Below are 23,973 nucleotides of genomic sequence, written 5' to 3'. Positions count from 1 at the left end.
CCACCCTAGTGAGTGGGTTAAAAGTGCATAGATAAAAGTCACATGGGCAAATACTGAGACAAAGGGGACATACAGTGTCCACAGATGCAGAGATTGAAATGTGCTTTCAAGGAAACAGACACCCAGAGATGAGTGGGAAAGCTGAGTGGAATGTGAGTAGGAAAGTGAGTGCAGAGCTACATTGTGAGGCTCTGTTTCAAAAAAAAAAAAAAAAAAAAGGATTGTAGGAAAACAAACATCAGGAAACTAGTTAAGAGACTTTTTCAACCTTGTAAAGGAGCGTTAACACTCTGGGAACCAATGGGGCAGGCGCGGCCACGCCCACGGCTCCACCCACAGCGTCGGAGCTGCGCGGTGGTGCGCCCGCCGCGTCCAACCCGCTTCAGCGCAGTCCCTGTGGGCGGGGCCTCCGCGGGCCCTCGGGTCCTCTCGGGTCCCAAGCAGCCCCGCTCTCCCGCTCTCCCGTACCCGGAGTCCGTCCGCGGTGTGTTGCGATCGCCACGGCAACATGTTGGGCATGATCAGGAACTCGCTGTTCGGGAGCGTGGAGACGTGGCCGTGGCAGGTCCTGAGCTCCGGGGGCAAGGTAGGCCCGCGGGGCGCGGAGGTCCAGTCTCACCTCCAAGCTCGTCCTCACCCTGGTCGGGCCGGAGCGGGTTCTGAGGGAAAGGCTGGCTGGGCGGAAACTTCTGCGGAGCCCTCGGCCCTCTGCAGCCATCCTGTGGAGCTGGGAAGGAGGGGAATGGTGCAGCCAGAGGACCGGGCCGAGGAGCGGTTGATTCCGGGAGAGGATCCGTCGGGACCAGTCGGACTCTGCCTGTTGAATGCAGTCTCTTAAGCAAAATTGGGTTTGTTTTTTGTTTGTTGAGAAACACTGTTACAGAAACGACTGACAGAGCCCTAGCTGGCAATAAACAAACTAACAAACCTCCCAGATACTGGAGAACTGACATTAAAAAACAGGGGCTGGGCCCCCTGGACCTGGGCTGGGTGGGGCCGGGGAAAGGAACAAGCAAGAAGAGTGAGGGAGCCTTCATCAGAGGAGGGCCCTGAGCTAGGCCTCGGGGTGTGCAGGAGCCCAGTGTACAGCAAACAGGACGTGCAAAGTCCCAGGACCGCAGTTCCCTTTGGCCAGTAGCATTGCTAGAGTGAGTGAAGAGGGATAATTGCTGGATTTCTCCATCAGAGCTAATAAGGGCAAATGGGGCTGCCGCCTTGAGCACAAGCAGGCGGCCATCTATTATCTTCTCCCTGCAGACAGGTGTTTTGTACAGTGAGGCCAGCACACTGCCTCTCATTTGTGAAAAGCCCATGTCACCTGGGCACCAAGTTCTGGAACTTAGTACAATGAGTATCACACAAAAGCCCTTGGGTGCATGCTGTACTCTTCCACCAAACAGCAGCTGGTCATTCATCTGTCCCTGTTTCCCCAGCTGTATGTGAAATGAGCCACCTAAGTCCTGTCGAGGGTGATATATTCAGTGCCCACAACAACCAGGCAGATAATGGAAACGATTGAAGCTAGCAGTTCTGGATTACAGGGCATGGGGACTGGGCTAACTGGAGAGAGAGCAACAGGTCCCCTCCATAAAGGTGACTCCCACCGGTCACTGTCCTGGATTGACATCACCCACCAGCCAGGGTTGCCAGATTAGTACTGAAGCTAAGTATCCAAATTCTTGTTGTGAAATTTCCCAATTTAAAATTAACCCAACAAAGAGCCATTTTTTGAGTGCCAAATACTGGGCTAGATATTCTTCTAGGCAGTGGAGATAAAGAGTGGACAAAACCAACAGATCTCTGCCTTCACATAGCTTATGTTTTAGTGGCTAATGGACAAAGAAATAATGTGTCATGTGGTGGTGGTGAATAGTAAGTGCTGGGAAGAAAAGCAGGTAAGGCTGGAGACGTAGCTTGGAGGTGCATTTAATGTGTGCAAAGCTCTAGATTCAGCACAATTTTTTTTAAAAAGGCAAACAGGAAATGAATAAGTAAGGTATAGGAACATTAGGCATGAGGCTCTGGCTTTTGAGCAGGAGGTCAATGGCCAAAGTTGTTGGCCACTGACTGAAGACTCTCGTGAGCACTGGCCTGGTGCAGGCTGACAGGGTTCTGACAAAGCACGTTATCAGCAGCTGCAGGCTCAGTTGGCCTCCTGGGGTTAGTAGTGACCCAAGAGTCCACATGGAAGGCTCTGGCTGTTGCTGTCTGTCTCTGTGCAGTCAAGGCTGATCCCTGCCTTGGTTTCCCAGGCTCAGGGGCAGCACTAGTCAAGAGACAGAAAGAAGGGAGAAACCAGGGTATTTCTCCCTCTTTCTGCCCCTCTGTCAGATCTCTTACCATGAGGAACTTCAGAACTTTGCCTTCTGTACAAATCTGTATGGTTCTAGCTTTTACAAGAATGCAAAATATTTAGCCCAAAGGAATCTGTTTCTGCAGCTGTGGAATGGGTATAAAAATATCAAACATTTTTAGTTCTTGGGATGAAAATGTTTTATAAACCTATGCTACATTCTACATACATAGTGATTATGTCAGAACTCTCAGCTCCACTTTTAATTAGCTGTGTAGCCTCAGACAACTCAATCTCTCTGAAGCAGTTCATGACAGAAAGTAGTAGTTCATGCTTTTGAAGACTGTTACAAATGTTTTGGAGTTTGAGTGCGATGGCTACAAAAATTGTTCAGTCCGCACCAAGCAGTTCATTGGGTGCAGTAGCTACTGACTTCCCCTTAGTCTTAGTGATAGTTGCAGACAAGTTACTTAACATCTCAGCTACTCTGAACCCTCAGATTCCTCAACTCCAAGACAAGAGTGACAATGCCAGTGAAACAATCAGATCTTCAAAGGTATACATAATGTTTTTTAAATATACAAAGTCAGCCAGGTGTGGTAGTACCTGCGTGTAATCCCAGCACTCGAGAGGCTGAGCAGGAGGATCGCCGTGAATTCAAGCCTGGCCTAGGTGACTTAGTGAATTCAAGGCCAGCCTGAATTAAAAAATGAGACCCTGCCTCAAAAAAGAAAGAAAAAAAAAAATATATATATATATATAAATATATATATGGTCAGAATGTTATTTTGAAGAGAGTCTCCTCTTGGAATTATCTCCTTGGTCCTGAAAAGAGACCAGGTGGGAGACTCATCCATCCCCTGGCAGATGACTGGCACACTGTGAGCCCGTGGGGGGTTCAGGACTGGTTCCAGGCACGGTGATTCCACACAGACCTCATCAGGCACCTGCTTCATTGCTCAGGGAGAGGATAGACCACTTCCTTCACTGGGTTGAGTGAGCCCTGTGAATGCCCAGAACAGAACTGATATTAATAACAGACATCTATTAGACTCGTGTCTAATGTGTGCAGATAGGTTAGGGACCCCATAGTCTACATTTGAAGCCAGGCTCCACTCTTTGTGCCCTGTAACTTGAGCATGGTACGTAACCTCTTGCTTCTCTGAAACTGAAGATTAAAGCAATAGCTTCTGAAGGATTGAATGAATTTATGTAAGGTGTTTGGAATAATAACAGTTGTACAGAAAGCATTCCATTAGTTAGTATTACTAATTTTTTTTTCTGAGATAGGATCTTGTTCAGACTGGCCTTGAACTTGTGAGCCTCCTGTCTCAGACTCCCAGGTCAGTGTATTACAAGCATATGCCATCACACCTGACTAGTATTTTCTTACAATTAGAAATCAGGCTTCCCAAATATACATGTCGTATAGCCCCCACATCAAGTGGCCAGAAGAAACCTGACCTTGCAGAGGATTGCAATTCCATAGCAAAAAGCCTTCTCACAGGACCTCTTTCTGGACTTGTGTTTGGCCAAAGATTGTAGTGCATGTTAAAAGTCAGTATTTGTAACCCCAGGCTCAAATCCTCCCCTAGGAACTGACTGGATCTATAGGCTAAGTGGAAATGGGATGAAAGAAGGCAGCTGTATTTCATCTAACAAGAAAATACACCAAGGGGATATAGCTCAGTGGCATAAGCACCTGGCTGACAAGTGTGAGGTCATGAGTTCAATCCCTGGTACCAAAAAAAAAAAAAAAAGAAGAAGAAAAAACAACAAAATGTTGAATTTTATCTGGGTACAGTGGTGCATGCCTGTAATTCTGGCTGGTCAGGAGGCTGAGGCAGGAGGATCACAGTTGTAAGGCTAGCCTGGGCAATTTACCAAGATCTGGTCTCCAAAGAAAATTTAAAAAGAAAGAAAGAACTGAAAATGTAGCTCAGTGGTGGATACCATGTGCAAAAAAAGAAAAGAGAGAGATGTTCAATTTTGAGAACCAATACTGTGTTCACATAGGTGCCTTATCTTTTGCAGAAATAGAAAACTCTAGTGAAATAAATTCAAATAGAGCTCCCTGGAGAACTAGAATAGTTTTGTAATATCCATCTCTCAAATCTAAATTTTTATAGTGGTTCAAATGAGAGATTATGGACAGGGACACTGAAAACAGGCAGTGCCTACCTGCAGGAGACAAAGACAGCATGAGCCGGCTTTTCTCCAAGAGACCTTAAAGGCAGTTCTCATCCCTCTATCTGGCTATAGCTATTTGTATTCCTTTCATCAGAGCAAAACCAGGTTTCACTCTGACCTCTTATCCCAGCAATGCTTACACGATACACAGGCCAGGTATAACTACAGGGTGATACAGTTTCTAGTAGAAATAGTCCTGACTCCGTGGGACTTATGGTTTGGGAATGGGATTAAAAACAATCCTGTTTAATCGATATCACAATGCATTAGTTATGAAAGTACAACAATCTGTTGTAGATTAGGGACCGCTCTACCGAAGTAATTTGCAGGCTGGGGGACCTGTTGGATGAGCTTGTTAGGCTTAGGCAGATCATCCCAGGCAGAAGCAGCAGCGGGTTTGGAGGCACTGGCAAGGCAGGTAGAAGCTGAGATGGTGCCCAAGTCATCTGGGTGGGTTAAGTACTCAGTGAATGAAGACAGGGAGTTAGATTACATAGAATGCCCGCTCTGACACACCCAGAGCCTCAGTCTCGCTTCTGCTGGTGGCTGCCAAGTTGACCTTTGTCTATGCCAGCTCCCTGCTGAGCTCCAGACCACCGTGTCCAGTTGCCCAAAGGAGAGTTTGCTCAGACAAGAGGAGGCAGATGAATGGGCAGATGTGTAAGGGCCCTTCAGCTCTGGAATTATCTGGCTTTTGGAGCTGAAGAAAGGAAGGGTCACTCAGGAGGAATCAGAGTTGAGTTCAGTGTTAAGGGCTTTTCCTCTGAGAGCACTGGCTCTCTGAGTGAAATGGGTTTTTTCCAGCAGCTTACTTTCCTTGCTGTGGACTTTCCTGCCTGAAGATCAGACCGAGGGTGCAGATTGCATGTAACATTCCCTAGCGCTCTTCCCTGCTCCAGGGACCCTCCAAGAGTTGCATATACTTCAGTATCCTGTTCAGATCACAAAAATCAGTTGAACAAATTCAGAGGCAGTAAAACTGGCCTGCTGTCAGATCACCATGATTGGACCAGTGGCTACAAAGTCCATTCCCATTGGAATCTGGCCCCTGGAGAACCTCAGGCCCGCTCCCTTTCCATGCCCTCCTCACAATGGACTTGTATGCTTCACCTTGACCGCTCCTGTTTTACCACAGTGGGCCTTGCCACCTGGAGTCCCTTCCCTCAACGATCAGTGTTTATTATGTTGTGTACTAACCATCTGTGTGTTTCTTCCCACCACTTCCTTATTCTTTATGTCATATTAATCTCCAAGTCTGTAGCATCTGGCAGAAGTTTTCAATTGTCTTTATTTAATGAATCCATGAAATAGCAGCTACACACTCACGGGTCTGCGTGACCTTCCCAAACATACAATCACACCCACACACGGGGTCCCAGCCTGACCTAAGTAATTCCTTTCCTTTGTCCCACACGGCCTTGGCACAACTCCCCCTTCCTGTTTTCCTGGATAACCTGTTTTCGGCTCCTTCCTCTATGAGACTGGGCCTTTTGTGGTGTAAAAACCATGTTCTTCATCTCTATTCTTTAGCCCCTGGCACAATGCTCATAGGTTGCCAGAATGGAGAACTTGTTGGTGGAATACAGTAAAAAAGGAGAGAAAGACGAAAGAAAAGAGCCAGCTGGCTCCTTCTTCACTAAGTGCTTGTCACTGGCATCCCCACTTGTACAAGGAGTAACTGCATAAAATGATTCAGAGCTTTATCCTGAGTTGGACACAGGCGTACTAATGTCTCTTCAACACAGTGACCAAGGAGACAAGTAAAATGCTCCATCCGCCCGCACTGTTGTAGAGAGTCTTGCACCATTACAGTGCAGTTTAGGGACATGAATCCCCCTTCCAGTTTCACCATTTAGTAGCTGGGTCATCTTGAGCAACCCAGTCCGCCTGGTTGCTCATTTCCTCTTTGTTAAAATGGGTTGGATTGGGTGAACTTCGGAACTGCTTGCAGTTCTGACATTGTGTTGACTCACAGGACAGATAACATTTCTAGCATTTGAAACGTTACAAGTAGGAAAATCAGTTCTCAAATAAATGAAAGTTGTGGAATCCTCTGCTGTGACAGAGCCAGGAAGAACAAACCACCCTGAGCTTATACAACAGTTTGCTAACGAGAGCTCTTTGGAAGCATCAGCCTCCCCTGGAATTGCTAAGCCCAGAGCCTCAAAGTCAGAGTTGATTTTTGCTAATTGATTCTTGGTCTGGTGCCATTCTTCCTACCCAGGGGCAAAGGAGTTTAAGCTCATGCAGGCTTTGCTTTCAGATGTCTCTGGCCTCTTTCTCACCACTCTGTTTTAGTTTTACACTGAAAACAAAACAAACAAACAAAAAACATAGTGTTCACTTTGGCAGCACCTATACAAAAATAACAAATATTGTTGCATCCCTGGTATAAAGTTATAGTATCAAATGTGCTTATTCAGACTACTAAGTCCACTCACTTCTGCACAGCCCTTCCTTTCTCCAGAGATTCTTTGTGTGGCCGTAGGACCCTCATCCCTAGTTGAGAATCATCAGTCCACAGTATCATAGGGAAGCCTATTTGACCAACGTGGGGAAGCCAAGTCCTCTATTGTGTGTCTAGTTTTCATAAGCATTAGTAGCAGAGACAGCTTCTTAATCAAATAAACATCTACTGAACAGCTATCATGGAAAACTCTGTGGTCTAGTTCCTGTCCAAAAAGACTTTATTGCACATTTTTCAAACTATAACCATGTTCCAGTATCAGAGAGTAAAATCAGTGTAAAACAACTTTTCTTTTTTTATGCAGTAGAATAAAATTCACTCAAGCAGAGTGGAAGTAAACAGGAAAGTGGAAAAAACCATAACACCGCCCATACTTAAAGACAGTATTATGAATACAGATTTCATTTCAACCACGTATATGTCCATAATGAGGCATTGTAGAGAAATGTCTTTCTGATTTGGGGATTGTGGGGTGTTTGTCCTTAAAGTTTGAGAAATACTGCCTTACTGAATGTCAAGGAAGAAACATTGGATCCTGGGAAACATCACAGGACAAGGAGCAAATGGGGTGCTGGAGGAGTGCGTGAGTTGTTCAGAAGCTAAACACCATGGCCGGGAGTGCGATCTTAGGACAGAGACTCAGTGCACAGTGCTTTGGGGAGGAAGCGTCTGTGTGGGGAGAGCAAGGAGCTGAGTGTGAGAGGCTGGGAGGCTGTGAGAGTGAGGTGACAGTTAGGGAGAGGTGTAACTGGATCAAGCAATATTTCTGTTTAGTTTCTGGAAGAATCTCCATAATGATTTCTGTCGTAGTTATTCTAGTTGATATTGCCACCACTGATACAAGAAGATTCACTGTTGAACATATTCCAAAGGAGTTCAGGATTCCATCCATACTATAACGATAGATGTATGCCCATGTTGTTAGTGGCACCATGCACAGTCGCTAAGCTGTGGAAACAGCCTGGATGCCAGTCAACAAGTGAATGGAGGAAGAAAACATGGCAGTGGAGACACAGTGGAATGTAAGTCCACCCGTATAGGAAAATCAAAGCAGGTCGTTGGTAGAAGAATAAATAGAAGTAGCAAACGTGTTACCTGTAATTAGCCAGATTCAAAAACTTTAAAATTGCATGTTTTCTTCTTCTATGAGAAACCAAAAAATATATAATTTAATAAACAAATCAATAAAGGAGAGATAACAAGATACCAGGAGGTAGTCTTTTGGAGACAGGAAGGGCGATTAGCAGGGAGGAGGAGAAGGGGAGAGGGGTAGCAATGATATTGAAGATGATCACGATCCAGTGTCCCAATTTCCCAAAACAAACTCTGTAGATATATGGGGTTTTGCAGTTCAGGCTGGCCTCAAATTTAAAGTGATCCTCCTGCTTCAGCCTTCCAAATACTGGGATTACAGGCATGGGACACCAGGCTCAGCTTCCATGCTGTAATGCTAACATGCACTAACAAAAAAAATAAAAACAATGGAAAAGATGGCCTGGGGATGTACCCAGTGGAGCTCATGATTAGTGTGAGGTCCTGTGCTCAGTCCCCAACACCAAACCAAATAAAAAGCTAGGGAGGAGGCGCTGTGTCCTGGAGTATGTGTCAGCAGAGCTACCCTGGTTCCGCTTGGACTGCAGCCCTGTGCTAGTGTTTTGTGGCCTTTGAGTTCTGTGTGGTGGTTGTTGTTACTGTTGTATTTCTTCGTCTCCTCCCTTCTGACTTACTTTCTTCCTCTCGCTCTTTTGTCTTCCCTCTCCTCTTCCCCTTCTGCTTCTCCTCCACCTCCTCCTCTTCTCCCCGTTCCTCTTCATCTTTTTCCTGGCTCCTCTTGTATTCAGATGTTGGATCTCTGGTCTGGATCCTCTGATTTCTTTTCTCTTCTACGTTTTACCTCTTTTCTCAACTTGTTAGATTTCCTGCAACTTTATCTTCCAACCTTTCTGTAGAGATTTTCATTCTTCTTATTAGAATATTTTCATTTCTAAGGGCTCTTTTGATATCTAAATGCTCCATTTTATAACATCTCGGTATTTTCGGATGCAATGTCTTACCTCCCTGAGAAAATTATTTATAATAAGTGTTTTTCAGCTTCTGATGTCTCCATGTGCATAAGACCCGCAGAATCTGTTTCTTGTAGCCTTTCATGCTCAGGCCTGAGTCTCGCTGTCACCATCCCTGTTATGGACCATTGCTGCAGCACAGGCTGCTACTCTGTAGGTGTCAACACTGTGTCTCCTATACTTTTAGGAAAACATTTCCTATGAGGAAAGAGCCTGTGAAGGAGGGAAGTTTGCCACCGTGGAAGTGACAGATAAGCCCGTGGATGAGGCCCTCCGGGAAGCAATGCCCAAAGTCATGAAGTACGTGGGGGGCACCAACGACAAGGGTGAGTACCCTGGACAGGCCCTGGTCTGAGGAGGTAGCTTTGCAGAATCTCACTTCGTTTATAGGATGTTGCATGAACTAGTGGTACCGTATGAGCAGGGAGATCACCCCAGGAAACACTGAAAAGGCCACTCTGATGCCAGCCCAGGCTCCACTCACTTTAGGGAATCCCTGTTTGTATCATTCGGTTCATGGTTCGTTCCCAAGTATGGAGCCTTCTGCTGTCCATATATGTATTTTTTTTCTTTCTGTTTTTGACTGAACCCCAAGCCTTCACACTGAGCTATAGCCCAATGTCTTTCATTTTTTAATTTGAGACAAGGTTTTCACTAAGTTGCCCAGACTAGACTTGAACTTGTGATCCTTCTGCCTCAGCCACCGAGTGTGCTAGGATTACAGGCCTGAGTACCATACCCAGTTTGTTAATTGTTTTTCCCCGCTTTGGTTGATGGGGTAAAGTCATCCATGGTAAGCTGAGCTCCAGTGGAAAGCAAGGCTGACATCTGGCCAGGGTATGGAGGCTCAGTAAGCCTTGAGGGTTAAGATCCTAGGCTCTGTTCTGACAAATGAAGGGTATGAGAACTCTCAGGCCATCCCATTCCTAATGACTTGTCCATGTGACTGCTTCTCCATCTTTAAAATAACCAGCCTAAAGTTTCATGTAAGGTGTAACTGCTGGAGTAGAACCATATTTTTAAATACTGGCCTCTAAAGGAGCCCTCTTGATTTGTGCAGCATTTGGAATCATTGAAAACTAAATATGGGTCAGAAAAGCCAGGTTTAAAAAAAGCCCATTTAAAAAATTGGCTTAATTTTTAAGATATTTCTCAAGCTGATAATTTAGAAACTGGTATGAAACATAGTAATGTTTTCTAGGAGCAAAGTGACCAGACTTCGGAAAATAAGTTGACCAGTAGAAAGTCAAGAAGAAATCTTTTCCTCTTAATGCTGTTCAAAACATCTTTTTAGATGAAAATAAGTACAAAAATTATAATACTAAAGAATATTTTATAATAGTTATCACTAAACTATTTTAAGTGCAGTCATTGTTGTCTTTTGATATTCCCTTAGGGCTTTTTAATGTAATTTTTGTTATATATTTTGATTCTATTACTAATTATTTTCTACTAATACTAAGTAGTCATAAGAATAATTTAACTGTATCATATTGTTTGATGTGCCCATAATTTCTTAAAACATATTTCTGTTTTGAATAGAATAATAAGTTTTGCTGTACTAAAAGACCTATTACCTGTAGACTTTTCTGTATTTTATATTATTTCCTTTAAGTTGATTAGAATTTATATTTATACAGGAAGTAATTAGATACTGATATCTGCATTCTTAATATATATTGGCAAATAATTTTTTCAAGAATTGTACCACTCCTACCTCCCATGTATAAAAGTAAGAAGTGTTTTATATGCCTATGTCTATAGATATAGAGTTTAATTGATTTAGATAGAGTCGATATAGAGATCTAGAAATCTCTATTGAGATCTCTATAGAGATCTAGAGATTAATTGATTTTGTGATATAGATGTAGAGATTAATTGATTGATTTTGATTTGATATAGAGATAAATTGATTTTGTGATTCTAGAGATCGAAGCCAGGCTACATTCCTAGACTTTTAGTTTTTTTTGTTTGTTTGTTTTGTTTTTTTCTTTTTCATTGGTACCAGGGATCGAACTCATGACTGCCTGCTTGTAAGGCCGGCGCTTATGCCGCTGAGCTAAATCCCCAGCCCCAACTTTTAGTTTTTTGAGACAAGGTGTCTCTAGGTCACTAAGCTGTCCAGGCTCGGTTCTAACCTAGCATTCCTATCCCCCAGCCTCCCAGACCACTGCTATCACATCTAGCTTACCTATATATTTTTAGCACCTGTAAAATTCATTGTTAACTCCATGAACAACAAAGAAAAAGAGTCCCCATGGAAGAATGAGACCACTGTATCCTCCATGCCTGGAGCAAGCTGTGTCCCTGATACCCACTACACTCTTGTCTTTTCACGTTGTCAGGAATTGGGATGGGGATGACTGTCCCTATTTCCTTTGCCGTGTTCCCTAATGAAGATGGCTCCCTGCAGAAGAAACTGAAAGTCTGGTTCCGGATTCCGAACCAATTTCAAAGCAACCCACCCGTTCCCAGTGACGAAAGCATCAAGATTGAGGAGCGGGAGAGCATCACTGTCTATTCCACGTAAGGAGATGATTCCTTAGACGCCCATAAGCAGCCCTTGGTTCCCATAGCCTCTCCTGGAATCATCATCAGTGAGGTTTGCATTGGATTTTTGCTGCTGAAATTAATTCAAATAAGAAATACTGTATCTTGACAGTTATGCATGTTAATTTCATCAGACTGCAGCACACAAATATGTGCAGTATATCTGAATGAATGCCTTAGCCAGTTGCCAAATTGATCAGTAGATAAACTACCTCCTCTACTTAAGTTTAGGATGAATTCTTGCATTTGTTACAATGTATAGGATGCTGAGAGATGTATGGGACGCTCCAATAATGTCTAAGCCACGCTATAGCATAGTGTCACAAACACATGGAAATAGAAAAGATTGGGAAACACTTGATTTGCATGCCATGCTCCCTTGGAGTTCTAGAAAAGCAGAGGGCATTTGCCACAGCTGGGCTCCCACTCCTACCATTCTGCCTGGTTGTTCAAAGTCTATGGCCCTTTTAACAGAGCACACATCATTCCTATTGCCATTCTGGTCCTTTTTCCAGGCCCTCATTTGAAGGAATGCTCTGTTGATTATAGTGGCCAGTGCAGATTGTTGCAAGTTGTGTGTGCGCATGCATGTGTGTTTGGTTTGATTGTACTTGGAGTCACACTCGCCGGGGGCCTTACACTTGCTAGGCATACTGTAGCACTGAGCTACCTGGCCCTGTTGCATGTTTTTACTGTTTGGGCCCCAGGCTCCCCCTCAGATACCAAGTCTCTTCTAGATAATTAGTGATTTCCTATTTGTTAAACTCCTACTGTGTGACAGGTACCACACCAGCACAGGGGAAGTCCAGGACCCTTGGCATAGTAACTGTGGGTTGGGGTTTGGTTCTGCTCTTGGAAAACCTCATAGAATGAAACTACACAAATAATCTTGTACTGGACATTGCTTTGGTCCCCTCGGAAGAACCCTCCAAATTTGATCATTTGACTTTCCTGCTCCAACTCTGCTCTTGCAGTGAGGACAGGTTCCCTGAGGTCATGCCGCCTGTCCCTTGGAGTGTGAGCTTGTCTGTGTTCTTAGGCCAGTAGACCACAGAGCTCCCCTAGAGGTTAAAGAGTGTAATTCAGCTGCCATTGGAGCCTGCCGCTCTTGCACTTTGTTCTACTCCAGTCCTCTTTCAGGGTTCCCAGCCATCAGCACAGAGAGGCAGCAGAAAACTAGAGCAGGGACAAGGATAGGGAACTGGGGACCTGGGACTGAAAATTTAAGGAAGTACTTACTCTGACGGTCATCAGAGTGCAGGGTGGGCCCTGAGAATCAGTGCTTCCTTAAATCTTGCATCCTGGGTATCTGCTTATCTCGCCTTCATTTCTGCTCTGACCTTTCCATTCTACTTCCTGTTCTTTAAGAGGCAGCCCAGTGCCATATGATGAGTATTTTATGTGCAGTTTCCCAGCTCTGCTCTTTAGTACATGGTGTAATGTTTACCAAGCCTCTTTCAGGTTGTTTTGTTTTGTTTTTGAGATAGGGTCTCACTATGCAGTTCAGGCTGGCCTTGAGCTCACTATGGAGTCTAGACTGGCCTCAAACTCATGGCAATCTTCCTGCCTTTGCCTCCCGAGTGCTGGGATTCCAGTCTTGTACCACCACATCCAGTAACCAAGCCTCTTTAAGATTTAGTTGGCCCTTGCATAAAGTGCTGGTAATATAACCTACCTCATAGGATTATTATTAAGGAATAACAATAACATTAGTATAATAATATATAGCATTTATTATGCTATTTATAAATTAATGTTGCTGACCTGTGGTAGGTGTCAGTAATTACTCTTTCTCTTTCCCCTTATTTTTCATAAGGAGTGGGGTTCACACTATTATGTAAGTTCACGTAAGACCCCACACAGATGGGCCTGGCCTCTAATCATTTGTTCAATCAGATCCAGAGTAATGAGCTGTTACAATTGTTTTCTTTTTGTCTTTTAACTTTTTGTGTGGAAACTTTTAACTTTTAAAAAGGTAGAGAAAATAAGATAATGAAACCATATACCCATCATCCATCACTGATCTTTGATCAAGTTGGGGACAGTTTGTGTTCTGTATTGACATAGTACCACCCTGGATTATTTTTGGGTAAATTCCAGACATTGTATTATTTTGTTTATATTTTATTGTGACGACAGAAAAATGTTTTTAAAATATAATAATGTACTACCACTAAAATTTTAACAGTAACTTGTTGGTATGTTTGTAATATAAAATAGTCAGGGTTCTGGTTTCTCCTGTTATCTCACAGTTTATTTGCTTGAATCTAGATCCAAGTATAGGATTCATCATTGCAATTGGTCAGAACATTTTTAAGCCTTGGTATCTGTATCTTTCCCCACCACAGTGCTGGTTCACTTTCCTTGCAGGGTATGAATCTTTCATCCTTCTGTTTCCCACAGCCTAGATTTTGTTGACTACACTGGTGGCATGTCCTTTAACATGTCCTCCTCCACTACCTATAAACTTGTTCTTAGAACCAGAGACGAGTTCAGTTCAGATTTTAGAGATTGGAACAGAATATTTCCTAGGTGGCAGTGTGTGGGCCCATCCAGGATCCTAATGTCCAGTTGTCTTGTTCTTGTGATCTGAATAACTAGACATCATTTTGTTTTAGAGCTTGTACTAAAATAATAATGCTCTCTCTGTTTCCTCTTTCATTTATCAGTAAAGAGAGGTTTCTCCTAGATCTCCTGCTTGTTGTTCTGAGGTAGAGTCAGATAAAACAAAAGCAAGCTATAATCAGGAGTTTTGGCACACAATTATAATCCCAGCGGTCTGAGAGGCTGAAGCAGGAGATCACAGCATTAAACCCAAATTCAGCAATTTAGTGAATTAGTGAAACTCTGTCTCAAAAACTGTTTTTTGGGCTGGAGATTTAGCTCAGCGGCCTGGCTAAATTTTTTTAATTTTTAAAAGGCTGGTGACGTAGCTCAGTGTAAAGGCCTCAAGTTCAACCCCCAATACTGCAAAACAAAAAAGAAAAGAGGAAATAGAAAACAAGATACATGCTAATGCCTTCTCTTTTCTTACCATTTCTCAGAAAAATAATGTTATTTCTTGACATTTTCCAAAAGTGAGTAGACTTCACCTTTGTTTTTTTGAATATCAGCAGAAACATATGAATTTAAATATTCTCCATGTGTTTCCCTTTCTTTGCAATTTTTATTCTTACCGATGCTCAGATTGTCCCACCTTTGGCCAGTGGGAGCCTCTTCAGACTGATTTCTCAGTTATTTTGCCCTGACTTTGGTGAGCTGCTTTGCATGCAAGCACATCTTTAACTCTTTCTTGCTCTAGGGCTGGGATCAACTGTTTCTCTAACAAACCCCAGTTCCTTATGATGGGGAAAAAATATCTGTTTAAGAGATAAATTGACTTCTCTGAAATCTAAACAGCTGATAGTACTAAATTTGGTGTTTAGCCGGTTCTGTGAATTTTTTATTTTACCTATATACAATTTTAACTTTGTGTGTGGCAATTCCTCAACCAGCCACTTAGTGTCGCTGCATTGCCAAATGTGCATTTAAAAGTGCCCTACAGGAATTCGAGGTTTTTCTGATTCTATTGAAAGGAAGCATTAGTGAGATGTAGAAGACAACAGTACTGTTTCAAATATGAAAGTACATTTCAGATAACTTAGTACATTCAATGACAGAGCTAATTCTAAAATGAAAGTCTTGCATCCTTAATGCAGTCTTTTGTAGGGCCTTGTGGGAAAAAAAAGTCTGCAAAAATGTTGTATGTTGATTAGCAACATTAATTACCAACACATTTTAGAGATATAAAATGCTGTGGAAAATAGCACTGTCAGAATCCATGAAGGTTAGGACTTGACATTCAATACCGGGTTCTCAGCAGACCCGCAGCAGGAGAGGTTGGGTGGTTTTAGTGAAACTCACCATTTTAATGAGATGTGTGAGTGCAACAGAAAGTTGATATGAGGAGTTTATGATTGCAACTAACCACTTAATAGCAGTAAGAGCACTGGCATATTAGCAGGTAGGCTTCTTGGAGCCTCAGTTTCCTAATCTGCAAGGTGGGTAAGAGTGTATAACACATTAGATGAAATGGGATCAGATCTGTAAATGTCCACATAGTGCTAGGCATGAGTAGACGTTCAGAATATTTTAGCCTATTTTCTTCTTATTAATGTCACGTCCCTCTGAGATGTAAAGATTTATTACAAAAAAAAACAGCAACAACAAAGTCAAGGTTACAGTAGATGCACTTGGTTTCAACCCTCAGTTCTAATAATTATACTCTTTATAACTTTGGGCAACTTGTTTAATCTTTCAGTGCCTGTTCTCTTATCTATAAAAACAGGATTTACCAGGCATTGTTGTGAGCCCAGTGAAGTTATCCTTAGGAGAGAACCTGTTTAGCTGCAAGGACCTCGAATTTCAGTGTCACTTCTCCCTTTGAATAACTAGACCTTTGGGAAGTGTGACCTTGAAAAAGAGCTGTCTGGAAGGAGCCCATTCCCTAAACCTCTAAGGGTCACCATGTAAGAGATCTGCAGACCAGGGTAGGCCCAAGTTCCTAGCTAATTCCAACCCTAGTACTGCAGGGAGCTTGGACCAAGAGGTGACAATTGTATTCCGCACCTGCTTCTTTTGTTTCTCACTTCAAACTTCAGTGGGCCTCGCCTGTCAGAAAGAGAACCCTGTCCCTTTCTGCGCCTTTACCCTGGTTTGTTTTCCTTTGTATCACTGTTCTCCCTGGCATTGTATACCTGTCAGTTCACTTGTCTACCGCCCTCTCCCCAGTTAGGATGCAAGTTTGGGGGGGGGGGGGGGGGCCTTGGGCTGGAATCTAAAAAGTGCCCAGTAACTGAATGCTGGCCTTGGTCTTTCTTCTGCAGCACTCTGCCTCCCAGCTGTGTCCCCTAAAAGACATTGGTCCCCAACAGAACTTCACCTGTCACCCCTCTATTGGCATTGAGGTGATGGATGGTTTATCATTTCATCAAACTCAACATGAAGACTGAAGTGAAGTCATTCATGCATGCTTGCATTCAAAAGCAGTGCACTCATTGTTCACTTACTTTGAACCAGGAACAGTTTAGGTGCTGAAGTTATGACAGAGAACGAGTGAAGTCTCTTCCCTTTAAAGTGAGAGGAACATTCCATATAGGGAAAACAGACAAAAAAGCAAGTGTCTCAGGCTAACTAAGGGCGTGTTTTTCTAGAGCAAGAACTGGTGTCCACATTTTGAAATTAGAGGGAAGGAGATTTCTACTCAGAAGCAAATGCACTGGGGCACAAGGCCTCCGCCTATAAAATGGGCAGATGCCAATGACATGAAGTCCTTGTCCCTGGAGGAGTTCCGGCAGCATGTGGGCAGGTGTGTGACATTCTGCTGTGTCCTGCTTGGGAGGTTCAGAAGCTTGGTTCCATTAGACGGATGTTTACTGATTCCTTCTAATAGTTAGGCCACCTCACCTCTAAAAGCCTTGACAATGGTATGTATCTAAAATGGAATCAATCATCATGTCCCTTCTCTTATACCCACCAGTTGTCCCACCACCCTTCATAGACTGGTCTTGGAAAGAGCTTTGGTCGGCGAGTCTATGGGGTGATGCCCAGGTGGCTTCTCCACAGGCATCTCCTCAAAGAGTTCCCAAGCCAACAGGGCCCCAAACAGAGCTTATCCCTCCCTGTGCCCCTGTTTTACTTAAGTTCCTGCCATCCTCCTGCCCACCTGTTCAAATGTTTTGAGTCCTTCACCTTCCACACCTAACTGTTGGCTCAGCCCTGTCACCTCCCCACCGACCCTTCCTTCCCATCCCGACGCCGCAGGTCTTCATCATTTCTTTGCTGGACAGTTACCATGCCTCGTGATTGGTGTCCAGCTCTCCCACTAACTACTGCCTCTCTTCAATTACCCTCTTGTTGTCACCAGCCAAAAACACCAGGACCAGTTGTGTCATCTTCCTGCTTAAACACTAAGGCCACCCAGCTCTAGTTGTGACCTCCCTAGATGTACACATTTGGACCGTAAGCCCACACTAGTAGTGAGATCCCCTGTTCCACTGCGGGGGAGATGGTAAACCGTGGCTGGCCCAGGATCTAATCAGGCAGTGAAGCCGAGTGGCACTTGCTGCCTTCCAGGACATGGCCCCACTCCTGCTGGGCCCTGATCTCAGAGCATCCCAGCCTGCTGCCCCCAGCACTACAGCCTGTTCCAGACCTTTGCTCAGACTCCTCAAGCCTGCCCCGTCTTTGCACCTCAGTTCTGTGCAGAGAGAATCGTGTCATACTGCCCACGTCAACAGCAAGAAGAGATGCTCAGTGTGTAACTACCTGCTTAATGTCTTCCCTTTATAACTGTTTCCCAAGTATTCTCAGTCAGAACCAGTGATTCCCTGTTCCCTGTTCCCTGAACAGTTCTACCTGTGTGGCTGTGTTTCCTTCTGCCCAACGAATCAACATGTTCTCTCTGGTTTGACCTTGCAAGGGTCGAGATGCATCCTTTATCATCATTATGGATCCAGGGGTCTGGCCTGTGCTCTGTGCCCTGTCATTCCCCACACAGGAGGGCTGGCTCCATGAGCCTGATGAAGGCCACATCGCATTAGGCCTCTGCTGCCCTTGTGATCTTGGCCATTGCTACTCTGACCCCCTTTCTGCCATGCACACAGCTGTGTGCACAGCTGACTCCATGCAACTTGGTGCCAACCTGTTAGCTACTAAAGTTTTAGACCAAGTTGGGCAGTCACATTCAGAGTCGTTCTGTCTCACTTTTTCCCTCCCTGCGTGCCAGCACCAGACACTTCCTGGAACACAGTATGAATTTTTGCCTGCTTAGACTAAAAGCATGCCTTTTATACCCTGCAGTAATGCCTGCATCATCTCACCACCCCCACTGCCACTTTCAAACTCTCCCAGCTGTTTTGAGTCAGCCCCTCTGTGTGTGTGTGTGTGTGTGTGTGTGTGTGTGTGTACCTCTGTTCCCATAACAACCAAGTTTGCTGGGAGATTGGATGAGAGAAACTGCAGTCACCTGGAGAAAGACTTCTTTCAAGATGGAAGTTTGAACCTTATTAACAGGCTTAGGAAAATAACCACAAGAGAATATATTCACTTCCTAGTAGGGGCACAGAACATTTTATGAGCATTCCTGAACTCACTCAAATGGGCTCAGGAGTTGGGGGGCCAGAGATCCCATGAGTTCTCCTCCCAGTGGGGACCAGAGGCCGAGGCAGGGAGGAATGGGGAGCTCAGCATGACAGGCTGAGTCACCCTGCGCCTCCCTGCCTGAGGGCTGTGTTCCTGCTCACATTCGGTTTTCTGCTTATTCGTGTGGTTCTGTGATTGGGGTTGGAGTGAGTTACTTAACTGAGCAGCAAAGATGTCCACGTGTCTGTTTCCATAATTCTCCCAGCGTCATTTGTTTCCTGGTAAAACACTTCCAGGATGAAGCAATAGGAAGATGTTTGTCTTCATTACAAGCATCTTAGACTGCCTGGGAGTTAATATACCATATTGGAGGTTTTCTTTCTTCTGTTTTTTGTTTTGTTTTGGTTTGGTTTTTTTCTTATGCAGTTTCGAAGGATTGAGCCAGAGGCTAATGCATGCTAGGCAAGCACTCTAGCCCTCTAATCTACATTCCCAGCCCTTTTTATTTTTTTATTTTATTTATTTTTTTTTTTTTTGAGACAGGGTCTCACTGAATTACCCAGACTGGCCTCTAACTTAGCTATCCTCCTGCCTCAACCTCCCAGGTAACTGGGATTACAGGCATGGCCACCATGCCCAGTGAAATGACGGCTTTCTATTACTGAATTTTACAAATCCCTGAGTGATGGCTTCCTCCCAGTCACTCTGATGGATCTCCTGCTTCTCAGACAGCCCTGCTCAGTGTCCCCTGCCAGGGCTACCTCTCAGGTATTAGGATTCCCAGCTTTATCCTTCTGTACCTCACCTCACTCCTCACCATGACTCTAGCCAGCAGCTACTCAGTGGGACGCCCACACCCTGTCACCAAGTCTATGGCTTTATCTCTGACTCCATTTCTTTTCCAAGGCTAAGGAGAGTTGTACAGTGTCAGGCACACATCCAGTGCTGAATTAGCAGATGTCACACGAGTGACTCTCACAGAAGTGCCTTGATATCAGCATGCCCCAGACCAGGTTACTGGCACCTCCAGCCCAAGCCCAGCTCTCCAGAGTTACCTGTCAGCCCTCTGTCTCTGGTCTATGTAGGGGCATCTGCTTCCCACATCACTCCATGGCTTCCCCTGTTCTCTCCTCCCCGCCACATCCACAGCCTCTCCCCGCCTGTTCCCAGCCCTCACTGACTCCCTGCCACTGCCACCGTCCCTCCGCTACCCCTGGGCATCTTTCTGAAGCAGGCCCATCTTGTCTGTCTCCTACTATAAAACCCTCCCGTAGTTTGAAGACTCCCTGGCGTAGCTTTCAAGGCTCATCTCTGTCTGGCTTCATTTGATTCACTTTTACCTCCCCACCCCTGCTGGCCTCTTTGTATATGCTCAGGGGTTTATTATATGAAAGAGGGAGAGAAACAGACTACAGGAGCAATGGAGAAGTTAAACACTTACCTCACTAGTGGGTGCTGGTAACCTGAGGGCAGTCACTTTATTATCTCAGCCTCGTTTATTCAGCCAAGGGGCCTCATATATATCAAGTACTGTGCTCAGTGTGCAGGATACATCAGTGGGCAAAGAAATGATACAGATGGTGCCATCATAGAGCTCCTGTTCTCCCAGGGGACACAGGCTGTCCACCACAGCAATGCAGCTGGGATCTCCAATGTTTCCCAAGCCCTGCAAGTTAGAGTCTTTGTCCCCTGGGTGGCGCTACTGAGAGGGGGTGAGAGGTCCTCAGGTCACTGGGTTTGTACCCCAACCGGGACCGCAGGGCAACAGCACCACTTGTTTCTGCTCTGAGGCAAGCAGTGTGCTCCGCCAGTGCCATCCAGCATCCCCACTGGAGGCCTGAAACTTCCAAAACCACAGCCAAGTCAGCCTCTCTTTCTAAGTTCATAACCTCAGGGATTCTGTTCTGGTGACAGAAAGCTGGTCAACAGAGCACATAACACACGAGCTATGTAGTACGTGTGCTGGAAAAAAGGAAGGAGAGCAAGAGAAAGAGAACAGAGAGGGAAGAAAATGGGGCTGCAGTGTTATGAGAGTAGGCCTAATTAAGAAAGAGGGAATTGTTTATTCTGCCATTTCGGGATGCGACTTTAGAGTACCACCCTGTCCCTAATCGTGGGAGTCAGAGAATTGAAAGTCTTGTGAGAAAGCCAAGCATGGTGGCACACGCCTGTAATCCCTGCATTTGGGAGGCTGAGGCAGGAGAATTGTTGAAAGTTGGAGACAGCCTAGCTGCAAAGTGAGCTCAAGGCCAGCTGAACTGCATATTGAGACACTGTCTGAAAGAGAGTAAAAAAATTTCTTATGAGAGAACTGCCAAGCACGGTAGACCCTCCCTGTGAGCTAACTCAGCACCTGTGAATCAGTCAACTGCATATCAAAATGTTGGGGGGAAAATCACATGTGTATTGATAAGACTTTTGCCATGGATTCTTGAACAGTACAGCATAGCAACTATTTACGTAGTATTTACAGTGAAGTAAGCATTACAAGTAGTCTAGAGACAAGGTGGGCTGTACACAGGATTGAACCCAGGGCCTCCCACTGATCTGTATCCCCAGCCCTCTTTCTACTTCTTATTTGGAGACAGGATCTTGCTAAGTCACTAAATTTCCCAGGCAGGGGTCAAACTTGCAATCAATCCTCCTGCCTCAGCCTCCTAGATTGCTAAGGTTACCTTTCTATACCATCACACACTGCTTTAGAAAATATTTAAAATATACAGGAGGATATGCATTGGATATATGCAAATACTGTGCCATCTTGTATAAAGGACTGGAGCATCTATGAATGTCGGCATCCTGTGTGGGTGGAGAGGTTCTTGGAACCAGTGCCCATGACACCAAGGGGTGACTGTAACAGTAACAGCTCCTGTGTGCTGTGAGTTCACTATGTGACCGGCACTTAGCTAAGCAGTTCCCTGTCTTGTCTCCTTTGATCTTTTCCATGGCCATCTGAGATTGATGCCTTGTTATCATTCCTATAAACAAAACCAGTGGCCCAAAGATTCCAGGAATTAAAGAATTTTCCCAACACCATGAGCTAGAAAGTAACAGAGTGAAGATTTGAGCACACACACCACCCGTTATGCCTCCGACTGCTACTTGATGATACTCAAGGACCACTCCTTTGGGCCTTTCCAAAATCAGTAGCTGAACGAGCTGGCTAGCACTGTCCCTTGTCACTGAGAATAGTTCAGTGTCACAACGTAAGTAGGGGCTGCGGAAAACCCTCGACATTTGTTCCCATGTCCAGCATCTGATTGACTTCCAACAGGTGGTTTGCAGAAAAACCCACCCTGGATCTTCTCGCCCTCTGTCTGCTAACCCTATGTTCCCTCTACCTGAGCCTCAAGGAAGCCAGAGTTCGGCTCTCTTCAGCTGCCCTACAGTCTTTTCCAGACATTTGAAGAGCTAGCCCCTGCTGTTTGAAACTGGTGTCAGCCTCATTGCCTGATCCATAGCTATGACCTGGAGGTCATTAGCCTAGCCACTTCTTCGCAGATGAAACCCTGGGTGTTTTCACATCAGGGACCCCGTAATCAGTGTGCTGAGTGCGTACAGAGTGTGACTAACCACTCGCAAAAGAGCAAAGCATGATTCAGAGAGCACCACAGAAAAACAATGCACTATTTGGCCTCATCTTGGCCTGGTGCGAGTTCAGACTTTTGAGTCATAAAGCTTGTTGGAAACACGGGTGTATTTGACTCTAATAAAGATTTTTAGTGCAACCCAGATTTAGAGTGGTATATTTAGGCTACAGGATGACTTCTGGTGCAAAGGCAGATGACTCAAGGGAAATAATTATCTCCAAAAGAAAGATTTTACGGCTTCTCTTTCCCTCACCTCTGCCAACAGGAGAATTATCTAATTTAGTCTCCTTCTCACTCGGAAAAACATTCATGATTTGAGCAGGAAAGCCAGGTGTGGTGGCACTCACCTGTAATCCCAGCACTCTGGAGGCTGAGGCAGGAGGATTGCCACGAGTTTGGAGGCCAGCCTGAGCTGTGAAGTGAGTTCAGGGCAGCTTGAACTGCATAGTGAAATCCTGTCTCAAAAAGGTGAAAAAAACCCAAAAGCCATAAAACAAATTTGGGCAGGGCAAGGGATATATTAGGAGATTATTTGGGGCTACATAAAGATTGTGTGGGGTCCCTCCTAAGACTTCTTAGGTCGTTGCCTTTATTAGCTCTGATTCCATGACGCTGCCACACGTCCTTTCTGGGGGAGTGCAGTTGTTACAGCTGCTCTGCTGGGGGGAAACAGTGGCACCTACCCTTAGAGCAGGAGCTCCACCCTGCTTGTCCCTCTTTCCTGCTGGTGACAGAGGCCGAGAGGAGTAAGTGGGCAGTAGAAAGAGTTAAGAGAAAACACTGGGGCCATACGGTGGCCCCGGGAACAGCCTGCCATCTCTTTGGGAAATTGTAGATAAGGGAAACTCACATTTACGATGTGACCATTGTGTTTCAGCCCTGTAATGATTATAATTTTCACTTCTCTTATTTCAGTACTCTGTAGTATAAAGAAAATATAGGGCGTTTTTTTTACAGCTGTGGAAACTGAGGTCAGGACCACCCACCTAGGATGTGGCGAGTCCACAGTCTTGCCACTCTAGCGTGCTTGTGGTAATCAGTATGGTGATGACTTCTTTCAAAGACTCCCCCATCTCTCCGAGGCCGTGTCTTTCCTCATCAGCCCCTGCTCTTGTCTCCTCAGGCAGTTCGGTGGCTACGCCAAGGAAGCGGACTATGTAACTCAGGCCAGGCAGCTTCGTGCTGCCCTGGAGGGAACAGCCACCTACCGGAGCGACCTCTACTTCTGCACTGGATACGACCCTCCCATGAAGCCATATGGACGTCGCAATGAAGTCTGGCTGGTGAAGACATGAGTGACTCACGGAGCCCAGAGCCTCCCAGAAGTGAGCCTCAGTGTCCCCTCACACAGGGTCAGCCAGGAGACAGGACTTCTCAAGTTCCAGCGTTCCTAGTCCATCACTGCTGGGTTTTCTGAACTAAACATGTCGCATACTCTGAAGGTCTTTTTCTCCTGGGAAATAATACAGCCAAGTAGGCAGCTTCATTCTCATTGATTTAGAAACTTCTGTGATAGATCAGAAAAAAACCCCAGCAGTATTTTTCTCACCCAACTGGGTCACTGAAAACTGGTTTTTTTAAACGATCAAATTTGTATTTTTGTTAGTGCAAAGTTAGGTGATTTATGGAGTCTTCCGTCTGTGATTCTTATAAAAGGTCTGTCTAAAAGAAACCAAAAATAAAAATCTTTGACTTAAA

At 44.9% G+C, this 23,973-nt stretch overlaps 1 protein-coding gene across 2 annotated transcripts; it reads left to right on the top strand.

Moving 5' to 3' along the window:
- Positions 1 to 385: 385 nt before the first annotated feature.
- Positions 386 to 23,973, top strand: Hebp1 (heme binding protein 1). Of its 2 annotated transcripts, XM_063238252.1 has the most exons (5): positions 410 to 586; positions 7,761 to 7,972; positions 9,201 to 9,339; positions 11,359 to 11,539; positions 23,399 to 23,973. In XM_063238252.1, the coding sequence occupies exons 2-5, from the start codon at positions 7,934 to 7,936 to the stop codon at positions 23,568 to 23,570; spliced, it is 531 nt and encodes a 176-aa protein (XP_063094322.1). In that variant the 5' UTR covers positions 410 to 586; positions 7,761 to 7,933; the 3' UTR covers positions 23,571 to 23,973. The 2 variants fall into 2 exon arrangements, with proteins under 2 accessions (XP_003470467.1, XP_063094322.1); XM_003470419.5 differs by lacking the exon at positions 7,761 to 7,972 and having other exon boundaries at positions 386 to 586.

This window comes from Cavia porcellus, unplaced genomic scaffold (assembly GCF_034190915.1).
Source record: "Cavia porcellus strain 051 isolate PalLab524CR breed Dunkin Hartley unplaced genomic scaffold, mCavPor4.1 scaffold_27, whole genome shotgun sequence".
In the NCBI taxonomy this organism is placed as follows: Eukaryota; Metazoa; Chordata; class Mammalia; order Rodentia; family Caviidae; genus Cavia; species Cavia porcellus.
Note: the sequence above shows the minus strand (reverse complement) of the source record. Positions and strands in the feature narration are given on the sequence as shown.